The 14,333-nt window shown below is 45.8% G+C and overlaps 1 protein-coding gene across 1 annotated transcript in view; it reads left to right on the top strand.

Moving 5' to 3' along the window:
- Window positions 1-14,103, top strand: part of DCN (decorin) — a 78,004-nt gene extending 63,901 nt beyond the window's left edge. Inside the window, exons 7-8 of the mRNA XM_030215219.1 lie at window positions 6,556-6,694; window positions 13,103-14,103. Coding sequence (XP_030071079.1) covers window positions 6,556-6,694; window positions 13,103-13,297 — 334 coding nt within the window. The 3' untranslated portion in view covers window positions 13,298-14,103. The remainder of the gene's footprint in view (window positions 1-6,555; window positions 6,695-13,102) is intronic.
- Window positions 14,104-14,333: the final 230 nt, after the last annotated feature.

The following is a 14,333-nucleotide window of genomic DNA, read 5'->3' as shown; positions in this document are numbered from 1 at the left end:
AAAATCCCCCTCAAAACCCACTGCCCACAAGTCTACACCATTACTATAGCCCTAAGGGGTGAAGGGGGGCACCTACACGTGGGTACAGTGGGTTTGGGGGGCGGTTTGGAGCACAAGTGTAACAGGGGGGGGGGGATGAGCCTGGGTCCACCTGCCTGAAGTCCACTGCTCCAGTGACCTGCATACTGCTGCCAGGGAGGTGGGTATGACATTTGAGGGTGAAAATAAAAAGTTGTGAAACGGCATATTTTGTGGTGGGAGGGGGTTCGTGACCACTGGGGGAGTCAGGGGAGGTCATCCCTGATTCCCTCCAGTGGTCATCTGGTCATTTAGGGCACTTTTTGGGGCCTTATTCGTGGAAAAACAGGGTCCAGGAAAAGTGTCCTAAATTCTCGCTAAAAACGCATATTTTTTTTCCATTATCGGCGAAAGGCGCCCATTTCTGATCGGCAGATAACCACGCCCCAGTTCCGCCTTCACCACGCCTTCGACACGCCCCCATCAACGTTGTCCGCATCCGCGACGGAGTGCAGTTGAAAATGTCCAAATTCGGCTTTCGATTATACCGCTTTATTCGTTTTTGGGAGATAAACGTCTATCTCCCGATTTGGGTCACAATATAGGCGTTTTTCTCTTTCGATTATAAGCAGGTTAATGACTGTTCCCTATTTAATTGCTATACCCCATTGATGATGTACCAGTTAGTCCACCCCCCAGCATACGGCATTTCCGTTGTTAGCAGAAATATTAAAAAAATATTTCCACAGGGGGTTATCTGTGTGAGGTAACATAAAACTTTGCAAACAGACATGCAGAAGTTTATCGTACCACATACCCGTATTGTGAAAGGGTAATCCTAGAGGCAAGCATAGGCCAGGAGAAGGGGCCTAGACAGGTAGATTAGCTTCTTAAGGCCACGTGGAGGGGCATAATCGAAAGGGGCGCCCACGTTTTCCTGAGGACGTCCTCACAGGACGTCCCGGCGAAGGGGCAGGGAAACCCGTATTATCGAAACAAGATGGGCGGCCATAATACGGTCGGGGACGCCCAAATCTTGAAATTTAGGTCGTCCCTAGAGATGGTCGTCCTTAGACTTGGTCGTTTCTGATTTTTGGCGATAATGGAAACTAAGGACGCCCATCTCAGAAACAACCAAATCCAAGCCATTTGGTCATGGGAGGAGCCAGCATTCATAGTGCACTGGTCCCCCTGACATGCCAGGACACCAACCGGGTACCCTAGGGGGCACTGCAGTGGACTTCAGAAAAAGCTCCCAGGTACATAGCTCCGTTACCTTGTGTGCTGAGACCCCCCCAAAACCCACTCCCCACAACTGTACACCACTACCATAGCCCTTATGGGTGAAGGGGGGCACCTAGATGTGGGTACAGTGGGTTTCTGGTGGGTTTTGAAGGGCTCACATTTACCACCACAAGTGTAACAGGTAGGGGGGGATGGGCCTGGGTCTGCCTGCCTGAAGTGCACAGCACCCACTAAAAGTGCTCCAGGGACCTGCATACTGCTGTCATGGAGCTGGGTATGAAAAATAAAAAAGGTGGGAATATAAGCCAGGCTATCCAAAGAATGGAACCAAATTATGTTTAAAAAAACAAAGTTTAATAATTTCCAAACAAATAATGATATAACAATAACACATAAAAGATGACTCGACACAACGTTGTGTTTCGGCCAAAGAGGCCTACATCAGGAGTCTATAAACATAAACAAACAATAAATAAATAAATTAAGTATAAAAAATGAAAAATAATAATAATATACAGCAAAAATTATACTGAAAGAGGAACATATATAGATTATCAAAAAAATCAAGGAACCATATAAATGCAAAAAATAAAATACTATTAGCAAAAAAGCCAATTAAAAATTATACATCTATATATATATGCCAAATAATATATCAAATAAACATACTGAAGAAAGGAACATTAAATAGAAAGAGGCAAAAATGCAAAGTAATGAAACCAGGAGACAAATTGAAAATATATACATACATGGGGATTAATGAAAAAACTAACCTTATTGATCAGGTTGAAATGAAAATAACACATCAAAGGAATCTTAAACAGTGGATAAAGGATTCCAAAGATCTTGCAAATAAGATCTTAAAAATGGTCTGTAAAAGACAGAAAAAAGGTTTTTGCAAAAAAGATCGTATATTCACGAGTGTAGTGGGCGTACATAAGAAAATAAATATGTTTAACCCTATAGTCACGTGAAACAGTTTTGAAGAAATCCAAAGGAAAAAAAGTCATGTGATTTGACTATTGAGTCTTTTCCAGCACTGTTTCGCAATTAAAACACAAGACTAGCTAAAAAACCGGCAAAACTAGTTAAAAGATAGTTTAAGAAAAAGAACACGCACAACATATTAATAATGAAGACACAAGACTAGCTAAATGTCGCAAGACTAGTTAAAAGTTAATTAGAAAAGAAAACATGCACTGCATTTCAATAATAGAGGAAACCGCACTCAGATAAAACAAAAATGCTAATCCGCGGCAGCGCTATAGGCGCGAACCGCATGTATTAGAAAAGAAGACGTGAAACGCATACCTTGAAAAAGACCGTTGCACAAGTGAACCGTCTGTCTGTCGCAGTGATCTCAGCAATAACAATGAAAGTAAAAGTGGACTGCAGGGCAATTCAAATAGCCAGAAGAGCGCGAAAAACCGCGCGAAATTAAACCGACACAAAGTGTCAGCTGATCCAAAAGCGTGAAACATAAAACGCTGTGTAGCCGTCCGTGCGTATTACGCATGTAGAGTAGACGGAGATACGTCACTACGTGGCATAAAAAATATATGTGAAGACATGCATTCATGTGCTATCGTGCGTAAAGTGGGCGGAGATACGTCACTCCATGGCACAAAAAATGCTGTTAATGCTAAATAAAATGCGAGTAACATAGAGATGAAGTGGTACATTAGAATCAAACTATGCAGATTAAATGGAGCTGGGTATGACATTTGAGGTTGGCATAGAGGCTGGTAAAAAATATTTTAAAATTTTTTTTGAGGGTGGGATGGGGTTAGTGACCACTGGGGGAGTTAGGGGAGGTCATCCCCAATTCCCTCCAGTGGTCATCTGGTCAGTTCAGGCACCTTTTTGTGGCTTGGTCATAAGAAAAAAAGGACTAGATAAAGTCATCCAAGTGTTCGTCAGGGATGCCCTTTTTTTTCCATTATGGGTCGAGGACGCCCATGTATTAGGCATGCCCAAGTCCCACCCTCGCTACGCCTCCAACACGCCCCTGGGAACTTTGGTCGTCCCCGCGGCGGAAAGCAGTTGGGGACGCCCAAAATCGGCTTTCCATTATACGGATTTGGGCAACCCTGTGAGAAGGACGCCCATCTTGCGATTTGTGTCGAAAGATGGGCGTCCTTCTCTTTCGAAAATAAGCCTGATAGTGTTTTGCCCCATTCTGCTGTCTGCAGAAAAAGCAGTTGAAAGCACATATTTTTCTTTCCATGGGCAGCAGTGTTCCCCGTAAGCTGAGCGCGAGTCCTCCAACTGCACTGCTGCCAGTAAGAGGTGCTGCTTCAATATTGTTTTTTCATTGGCTAGGGTGAGGGTCAGGCAGGTTCTCTGGACTCCTGAAAAGCTGCCTATGCCTCGCTATTGAACATGTAATAGTGAAACAGCACCCCCCACTGGCAGGACTGTAGGTGGATGACACCTGCTCAGTTTAGAGGGAACAGTGATGGGCAGTTTTCAAACATAAATGCTTTCCCTTTAAAAATTAACAACAAGGCCTGCAGGTAGAAAAGTGAAAATTGTTCCCACTAGAGCAAGTCAAATATCAGTAAGAAATAATTATGCTTGCATTTAAAAGACAATATTCAGCCAGTGCCAGCGGCGTACCAAGGGCGGGGCGGTGGGGGGCGGTCCGCCCCGGGTGCACGCTGCTGGGGGGGGGGGGGTGCAGAGAGCAGCTGTGCGCCTGTCAGTTCCGCTGGTTCCCTGCTCCCTCTGCCCCGGAACAGGTTACTTCCTGTTCTGGGGCGAAGGGAGCAGGGAGCCAGCGGAGCCAAGAGCCGCGCGGCTGCTCCCAGCAGCTAAAAATGCACCGTGGGGGAGGGGGGGGTCATTGCGCCGTGGGGGGGGGGGGGGGGGTGCGCATCGGCGATCCGCCCCGGGTGGCAGCCAACCTAGTATCGTCACTGGATTCTATATATGGCAACTAAAAAATCTACATGGAAAACATTTCTGCCAAATCATATTTTATAAGCAGCTCCTAGATTTTGGCACGGTATATAGAGTGCGCTTAGTTGATATCCCTGAGCCTAAAACTATTTGTGTCCATTTACACCAACAAAAACATGGCGTAAAACCCAGCTTATAGATTTAAAGGTACTGGGCCATATTCTTTAACTACATGTACAAATTTTGGAATGCCCGTTTCCCCACCCATAACCATGTCCCTTTTTGCCTGCACGCATTAGAAGTTAGATGCACTGCATTACAGAATTTGATTAGCAAGTTGTGCGTGTAAATTCTAAATATTGCCAATTAGTGCTCATTATTGCTTATCAAGTGCTGTTAACAACGCCGATTGGCTTGTTAAAGTCTATTAAGTTGCGCGCATTGTTATAGAATACGCTTGGATTCAGCGTGGATCTCTAGGAGCGCTTTATAGAATATGGGGGTTAATGCGCACCAACTTGTATTGGTATTCTGTGCGTTATGCACAAGAGGCAAACTTACACAGAAAACGTGTAGAATGTTGTAAATTGTGCACACAAGTGCCGTTATTTAGATGCATGCATTTATACCTGCTATAGACATGGCCCCGGTTTCTATAAAAACAACTCACGACATAATTAATTTCCCGTAAATTATTGAAAACCAATCTATTCAAGAAAGCATACCACAATTAATTCCATCCTAACTTGATAGTAAACAAATTCACAATAGATCCACACATTAACGTAACTCTTTATTTTCCTAATCGTCCATACTAATTTTATCATGATTTAAAGTTTATATTCCACTGTTCAAGACAATATATCACGCCTGAAGTTTTACCCATTACCTTTTATTTCTTATTATGAAAATGAACTTCCTTACTTGAATACCTAACCCACTCTGTCTTCCTTCACCTTAACTATGTATTTCTCTTTTCCAAAATTGGTGATCACCATTACGGAACAATTGTAAGCCACATTGAGCCTGCAGATAGGTGGGGAAATGTGGGATACAAATGCTCAGGGCCGTGCCTAGGGTCTCTGGTGTCCCCCTGCAGACCATCAGTTGGCGCACGCGCCCCCCCCCCCCCCCCCCGCACTTTAAATTTACCTCTCTCCGCCTCCGGCTCCGATGCCTGCGCAGCATCAGTGAAAACGCTGCCTGTCTGATGTCTCTCCACCAGCCTTCCCTTCGCTCGTTCGTTCCCTCTGTGTCCCGCCTTCTTCTGACGTCATTTCCTTGAAGGCAGGACACAGAGGGAACGAATGAGCAAAGGGAAGGCTGGTGGAGAGACGTCAGACCGGCAGCGCTTTCACTGACACTGCGCAGACGTCGGAGGCGGAGCGAGGTAAATTTAAAGCACCGGGGAATTGGGGATGGAGCGGAGGAGTAAGATTTTTTTAAATACAACTTGACAGTGCGGCGCCCTTGAAGGCAGGTGCCCCCTGCGGCGCTTACCGCGCTTACTGTGTTGGCACGGCCCTGCAAATGCTACAAATAAATAAAAATATCACGCCCAAATTTCAAAGCCCAACTTTGTGTGCATATCAGCGATGCATGTGCAAGGAAATTGGCTAACGAGCTTGAAAACATCAATAACTGGGTGCTAACAACCAATTATTGAGGTTAATTAGCAGTCAAAAATCTGTGCGTGCATCTCACTGCACACTATTCTATAAAACGCGATGTCTAACTCAAGAAAAATGTCAGGAAGTATGTTTTCACGGAGAGAGTAGTGGATGCTTGGAATGCCCTCCCGCGGGAGGTGGTGGAAATGAAAACGGTAACGGAATTCAAACTTGCGCAGGATAAGCATAAAGGAATCCTGTGCCGAAGGAATGGATCCTCAGGAGCTTAGTCAAGATCGGGAGGCGGGGCTGGTGGTTGGGAGGCGGGGATAGTGCTGGACAGACTTGTACGGTCTGTGCCAGAGCCAGTGGTTGGGAGGCAGGGCTGGTGGTTGGGAGGCGGGGATAGTGCTGGGCAGACTTATACGGTCTGTGCCAGAGCCGGTGGTGGGAAGCGGGACTGGTGGTTGGGAGGCAGGGATAGTTCTGGACAGACTTATACAGTCTGTGCCCTGAAGAGCATAGGTACAAATCAAAGTAGGGTATATACAAAAAGTAGCACACTTGTTGGGCAGACTGGATGGACCATGCAGGTCTTTTTCTGCCATCATCTACTATGTTACTATGTTACTATGTAATTGTACGTAATCTGAAAAGAAAGCATGGCTAGGGACATGTCAGAGATGTTCCAAAACATGGATTTATAGAGTAAGATGACTAAATGTTTTGTCTAGAATTCATAGATCCACATTGCATTTTGAAATATTTGTTTTTGCGTCAGACTGGGTCTGAGTTTTAACAATATAACCGCTGTGGAAAATGGATCCCTCGCCAATGTACCTCATATGAGAGAACTCCACCTGGACCACAACTCCCTCACTGAAGTGCCTTCGGGATTAGCAGAGCACAAATACGTCCAGGTAGGATAATACACAACTGTTATTATTATTATTTATAACTAATCTTTTAAGATCTCACTATTCCTTTTCATATGAGTGTGGGAGATGGAGGGGTGGGTGTACAGAGAATATTTGAAGAAAGAAGAAGCTTGTGAAATGTAACTGAAAAGTGGCTTTTTATCAAGCAATTGTTGGCACGAACTGGATTTAATTGTCATTGATGCGAGTAAATTTACACGGGATCAGAAAAAGGGGGTGCAGAAATGGGAGGGGCATGAGCAAATGGGGCATTCTTAAAATGAATGCACATTGTTATAGAATTACAGGGATACGTGCCTGAAGGCGGTAAATAAATCCTAATAAATAAATAAATGGAGGCGCAATTCCTGGGCACAAGTACTAGTCTATAAACTGTGCTTTGCTTTAAGCGTGGCTTATAGAATAGTGCTTTTTTGGCAACTATATATAGAATCTAGTCCTATATGCAGGCATTTTGTTTTCTCTGTCCCTAGTGGGCTCACAGTCTAAGGGCCCCTTTTACTAAGCCGCATAAGGCTCTACGCCAGGGGCGTAGCTATGGGGTGCCACGGGGCCCTGGGCCACCGCAAATTTCATCTGGGCCCCAGGTTTGGCTGGCGGGGGTCCCCAACCCCCACCAGCTGAAGCCTTCAACACCGGTCTGTGGCGCAGCCACGTTCTCTGCCTGCCTGCTCCCTGAGCGTCAGCGTGCACAGGAGGAGCAAGAAGAAAGAAGAGCAGGGGGCAGGCAGGGAACGCGGCTGCACCGGGGACCGGCGCTAAAGAAGGCTTCGGTTGGCGGGGATTGGGGACCTCTGCCAGCAAAGGTATTTGTTTGTGAGGGAGTGAGGCGAGGCAGTGGGGAGGGGAGGGGAGGGGTAGTGGCGGGGTGGCACTCAAAATGTGCCCCCAACCTCGGGCTCTGGCCCCCTCCCACTGTGAGGTCTGGCTACGCCCCTGCTGTACGCACGCCCAACACACTTCAAGATGGACTTACCGGCCGACTACCATGTGCCTCTTGCGGTAATTTAATTTTTGGAGCATGTCCGCTGCGTGCGTCTGAAAAATAGTTTTTATTTTTGGCCACGTGTAGTGGACACGTGCCAAGTGGCATATGACGCGCATAGGTTCTTACTGCCCAAATTCTTTCCCACTAGGTCTATGGCTGGTGGTAAGGTCTCAGACCCAAAATGGACACACAGCAATTTTGATTTTGCCGCACATCCATTTTTGGTAGAAATGTTAAAAAGGCATTTTTTTTGTAGGTGTGCTGAAAAATAATTCTGTGTGCACCCAAAACCCATGCCTATACTACCGCAGGCCACTTTTTACTGAGCCTTTGTAAAAGGACCCCGAAGCTTTGATACCTGGGGCAATGGAGGCTTAGGTGACTTGCCCAAGTGTTAAAACAGCTGTCCTAACTTCGGTCTCCTTTTACAAAGGCGTGCTGAAAATGGCTTGTGGTAATGTAGGCACGGGTTTTGGGTGTGCGCCAATCCATTTTTCAGCACACCTGTAAAAAAAAAGTCTTTTAAATTTTTGCTGAAAATGGATGTGCGGCAAAATGAAAATTGCCATGCATCCATTTTTGGTCTGAGACTACTACTACTACTTATCATTTCTATAGCACTACTAGACATACGCAGCGCTGTACACTTGAACATGAAGAGACAGTCCCTGCTCAACAGAGCCTACAATCTAATCAGGACAGACAAACAGGACAATTAAGGGATAAGGACATGGAGTAGCAAGCTTCTGTGCAGAGTCCCAAAGAGTAGCAAGGTTCCGGAATCCCAAAGACTACTACTTATCATACGCAGCGCTGTACACTTGAACGTGAAGAGACAGTCCCTGCTCGACAGAGCTTACAATCGAATCAGGACAGACAAACAGGACAATTAAGGGATAAGGGAATATTAAAAAGAGGATGATAAAATAAGGGTTCTGAACAAGTGAATGAGGGTTAGGAGTTAAAAGCAACATCAAAAAGGTGGGCTTTTAGCTTAGATTTGAAGACGGCCAGAGATGGACCTTGAGGTACCGGCTCAGGAAGTCTATTCCAGGCATATGGTGCAGCAAGATAAAAGGAACAAAGTCTGGAGTTAGCAGTGGAGGAGAAGGGTGCAGATAAGAGAGATTTACCCAGTGAACGGAGTTCCCGGGGAGGAATGTAGGGAGAGATGAGAGTGGAGAGGTACTGAGGAGCTGCAGAGTGAATGCACTTATAGGTCAATAAGAGAAGTTTGAACTGTATGCGGAAACGGATAGGAAGCCAGTGAAGTGACTTGAGGAGAGACCTTATCACCAGCCATTGACCTAGTGGTAAAGACTCACACGGTAACTGGGCAGTAATGACCTACGCACGTCAAATGCCACTCGGCGCGTGTCTGTTATGTGCATCCAAAAATAAAAATGATTTTTCAGATGCATATCGGATGCGTGCTAAAAATGAAATTACAGCAAGAGCCATGTGGTAGTCGGGCGATGACTCCATTTTGGCGCATGTTTGGGCGCGCATAGATGCTTACGTGGCTTAGTAAAAGGGCCTTTTAATGTGGAAAATATAAAACCAGGAGGCAGCTCATATAAAGAGGTAGTCTTTAATGAAGTGAAAATGCTCCCAGGTCAATAAACATCTGTGCCCAACATGGCCTTGTTTCGCGAACAAATACTGACTGCACCAGGGACAGTATGAACTAAAAACATAAAATCATTAATACAAACATTTTTTCTTAACGTTTTTGATGATTATGGACTCTGTAAGGCCTGCAGACACTTGTTCAATACTTTTTTGCTGGACATTATATCACCTTTTTCACAATGTTTTCAGAACCATTTTATCTTCAAATGGGATATTTTTGAGATGTTGGCACAGTATTCTTTTATGTGTCTTTTCAGATTCTTATGGGATCATTTTCACTTCATTAAAGGACTACCTCTTTATAGGATCTGCCTCCTGGTTTTATATTTTCCATGTTGGATTTGGTGGATTCCTTGCCTTGTTGTTTTCTGACGCCTAACTTTATGTGGGCAATTTAACCAGGCACTGGTCTGAATATTGGCCTGTGCCCAGTTAAAGTCTGGTTTAGCGGTCATACCTGGATATTCAGTTAGTTGAAGGAGTAACTAACTTCTTAGTCTCACACACACACACACACACACACACACACACACACACACACACACACGGCTCCACATACTGCAGCAGGACATGTTTATCCACTCCTACCCTATCTCAGATAATATTTAATCACCTCTCTGACCTCATGTGCAACTTTCTTTAAATTAGTCACCTTACTTTCTTTTTTTTTTAAATTTATTTATTTATTCATATTATTAAATTTATTACAAGCAAAAATCTTGTGCAGGAAAGTATCCGTTTAACAGTAACATACTCAAACGTAATAAAAAGAAAAGAAAAGGTGAAAGAAAAAAAGGAAATTCCTCACATTTTCAATAAAGGAGCAATACTCAAGTCCATAAATTCGGATCCAAGATTTCGGAAAACAAAGGGAGAAAAACATTACAAAGGAAAAAGAAATCACAAGATATGCAAATTCTACTAAGCATCTTACTCTCTTACCTATCTATATGTTCCGTCTTTGCTTATACCCTACACTGTCAATGAAAATGTTCTATTATGTATTGTGTTGGCATCGTAAGTAGTATACCATGCCATACTTTCTATTGTTATTTGAATATTTTTTACTGCTGTAATTGTCCATTGCTCATGTTTGATTTATTTTTACAGTACACCGCCTTGAGTGAATTCCTTCCATGTCCAGCTTCACACCAGCTGAAAGGCACACATAGGTTTTACAGAATTGCTTATTTGAGTCAGGGCTTTACACAAGGGATTAAGGGAGTCCTTCTCCTTAATCCTCCATTCTTTATTTCCATCTCCAAAATGAAACCAAACTAAAAGTGTGGCCTCACTATTTAATTGGTGCCCTTCCACATCTAGTTGTTAAATGGGACAACTACACATGGAAATGTGCCACCTATACACCACTTCTGTGTGTTAATGCCAACACCTCCATGGGGAAGCCGGTGTGTTTGTGCCATTCATTTTCTCAACATGTATATTTGTAAATCACTGCCCCCACCGCATGCAAGGCCGTGCCTAGGGTCTCTGGTGCCCCCTGCAGACTATCAGTTGGCGCCCCCCCCCCCCCCTGTGAAAATGATCGCTCACCACTTGCCACACTGACAGGAATTGTCAGCAATATTCTTAGAAACAAATTGCTATACATTGCAAAATAAGATAGCAGATGTAAATTCTCAAAGTGGACATATTCCAAACAATAAAATGAAAATAAAATGAATTTTTTCTACCATTGTTGTCTGGTGACTTGATCATGCTGGCCCAGTACCTGATTCTGCTGCTGTCTGTCCTCTTAACTCCATTTCCAGGGCTTCCTTTCCATTTATTTCTTTACTTTCCTCCTTTCTACTTCATTTCTTACCTTACATCCGTAAGTAAAAGCTGGGTCCTCTGCAGACTGTCCAGTGGATCCAGCTTCTGCCTATTTTCTCCATCAATGTGCAGGTTTTCTCCCTTTTCCCTCATCTCATCTCCTTCCTCTCTCTTTCCTCCCCTCCATCCATGCTCAGCATTTCTTCTCTCTCCCTTCCCCTCCATCCATGTCCATCCTTGTCCCTCTCTGTCCTGTCCTCCTCCATCCATATCCAGCAATTCTCCTCTCTCCCCTCCCCTCCATTTCAGCAATTTCTCCTCTCCCTGGGCCCTGCCCTCCCATCCATGTCCATCCTTGTCCATCGATGCTCCTCTCTGCCCTTCCCTCCTCCATCCATCCTCCTATGTCCATCTGCCCGCCCTCTGAGTCTGGTATTTAAATTAAATTTACCTCCATCGTGGCAGCAGCTGCGCAACGTCAGTGAAAGCACTGCTGACGTCTCCAGCCTTCCCTTCGCGCTCGTTTGTTCCCTCAGTGTCCCGCCTTCTTCTGACGTCATTTCCTTGCGAGGGCGGGACACTGAGGGAATGAACGAGCGCGAAGGGAAGGCTGGAGACATCAGCAGTGCTTTCGCTGACGCTGCTCAGCTGCTGCGACGTCGGCGGTAAAAGATTTAAAGCCCCCAGGGCGGCGTGGAGCTGAGGTAAGCGGCAAGGGTAAGCACCGCGGTGGCGCCCTCCAGAGGTCGGCGCCCCCCTGCGGTGCTTACCCCGCTTACTGTGTTGGCACGGCCCTGACCGCATGTGCAGGCAAAAACACATGTGCTCTTCTGGGTATTTTAGAAAAGACTCTAAAATCTATGTAATAATTTGCTCCTGCAATGTTCCAATGTGTCTACCTGCATTCGTAACCATCTTCTGACGTCAGCCAGCCTCCAGCGTTCCATTCCCCCTCACTGCCCCGTCCTCGCGTCAAAACGTAATGACGTCAGAGGGCGGAACAGTGAGAGGGAAGGGAACGCTGGAGCCTGGCTGACGTGAGGAGATGTTACAATGGAACGTTATGGAAGCCAGCCAGAGGGTAGGACTCTGAGGGAACGAACTCGAAGGGAAGGCTGGAGACGGGCAGGGCTTTCAATGACACGGCCGCTTCGAAGGAGGTAATCAGGGGAGCAAGGAGAATCACTGGGTGACTGGAGGGGGGGCAGGGGAGCGAGTAGAATCGCTGGATGGCTGGAGGGGGGGCAGGGGAGCGAATAGAATCACTGGATGGCTGGAGGGGGGGCAGGGAACAGAGGAGAATCACTGGGTGTCTAGAGGGGGGGCAGGATTGACAGGAGAATCGCTGGGTGGCTGGAGGGGGAGCAGGGGAGAGAGGAGAATCGCTGGGTGGCTGGAGGGGGGGGCAGGGGAGACAGGAGAATCACTGGGTGGCTACAGGGGTGGGCAGGGGAGACAGGAGAATCACTGGGTGGCTACAGGGGTGGCAGGGGAGAGAGGAGAATCACACACACTCTCTCTCTCACAGACACACTCGCAACCAGTCTCACTCTCTCTCTCTGTCACACACTCACTCTCACACACACTCTCTCAAACATACACACTCTGAGGAAAACCTTGCTAGTGCCCGTTTCATTTGTGTCAGAAACGGGCCTTTTTTTACTAGTATCAGTAGAATTGATCACTTCCCGACCTGGACGTCTCAATTCCGATCTCTGTATTCTATGCAAAATGGTGCTCCGTGTACTTTACTTATACCAAGTTGAGAACATTAAATCAACAGAAATAAAACTATTTCTGTGATTAACAGTGTGATGTATAGTTAAGAAAAGAAAAATTAAACCTTTGTAAAAGAAAGAATAAGGAAATTGCAGTACCGACAGAAAGAGAACACAGGTACCGGTACTGAAGATGATTAATCCTTATTGATATTGCACAACCAATGACAGTTCCTTATCAAAATAATTTATCATAACTCTAATTATATATTGCAGATTGTCTACCTTCATAGCAATAAAATTGCTGCTGTGAATTCCAACGACTTTTGCCCCCCTGGCTACAATACGAAGAAGGCCTCATACTCTGGTGTGAGTCTTTTCAGCAACCCCGTACAATACTGGGAAATCCAACCATCAACTTTCCGTTGCATCTACGAACGCTCTGCAATACAGCTGGGAAATTATAAGTAAACCCTTCTGGATGGTGTTCAGTTGTATTTTAGATACTGTACAAATCCTTGTTGTCAAAGCCGGTTAGTATTGTTGATAATTGCAAAAGTCAAGTACTGAAATTTTTACTGTAGAGTGTATGCCTTAAATTGATGTATACTAAGTAGTACCTCTAACTGTGGCAATCACAAGCAGTTCCCTTATGCACATTAAGGTCCTTGAGAAATTTGCGCAAAGTTGGGTAAGATACAGTTAGTGAGTTTGCTATGATCTAATAAAGATTATGATTGGTTAACATCATGTGCCCATGCAGTTGGCTGCCCAGTTGATTAAGTCATATGAACTTCTGATCTTTGGTGAAAAGGTTTGCGTTAATACATTAAAAAAAAAAGATTAAAGAACCTTTTCTGGAGTTTGTAGGTTAGCTCCAATTAGAGGTACTTTTCAGCAGATTGGGATTTCCAATTAGGTAGACTAGGCAGCAGCCTAGGGTCACTGGTTTGAAAGAGGGACTTTTCCCCTCTGTTTCTGCGATAATTTCTTCTAAGCATGCTCAGAATGACCAGTAGCATCCCATCTGACCTGCCCTCTTAATGGCTTAAGGATTGGCTACTAGTATTCAGACCCTACCTTAAGGTGACAGGTTCAACAGGCTGCTGCTACTCAGACTGTACAGCATTGGAAAGAGCAGACTCCTGTAGGTACCTCTTTCAGCATGGAGTGTGCTCTGGGACTACCTTTACCAATGTGCCTAAGCAGTGGCGTAGGAAGGGGGGGCGGTGGGGCGGTCCGCCCCGGGTGCACGCCGGCTCCGCTGGTTCCCTGCTCTCTCTGCCCCAGAACAGGTTATTTCCTGTTCCGGGGCAGAGAGAGCAGGGAACCAGCGGAGCCAGCGTAGCTCCCAGCAACGTGCAGTCGGGGCGAATCGGCCCTCCCGCCCGTCCCTCGCCGCTTTCCAATAAGATAAGTTGCGCTCCGGGGTGGGAGGAGCGCGCTCTGGGGGGGGGGGGTTGCGCCGTGCTGCACCCGGGGGGGGGGGGGTGCGCAGCGGCGACCC

The sequence above is a fragment of the Microcaecilia unicolor genome, chromosome 9 (assembly GCF_901765095.1).
Source record: "Microcaecilia unicolor chromosome 9, aMicUni1.1, whole genome shotgun sequence".
In the NCBI taxonomy this organism is placed as follows: Eukaryota; Metazoa; Chordata; class Amphibia; order Gymnophiona; family Siphonopidae; genus Microcaecilia; species Microcaecilia unicolor.
The sequence above is the reverse complement of the archived record's forward strand: the minus strand, read 5'-3'. Positions and strand labels throughout refer to the sequence as shown.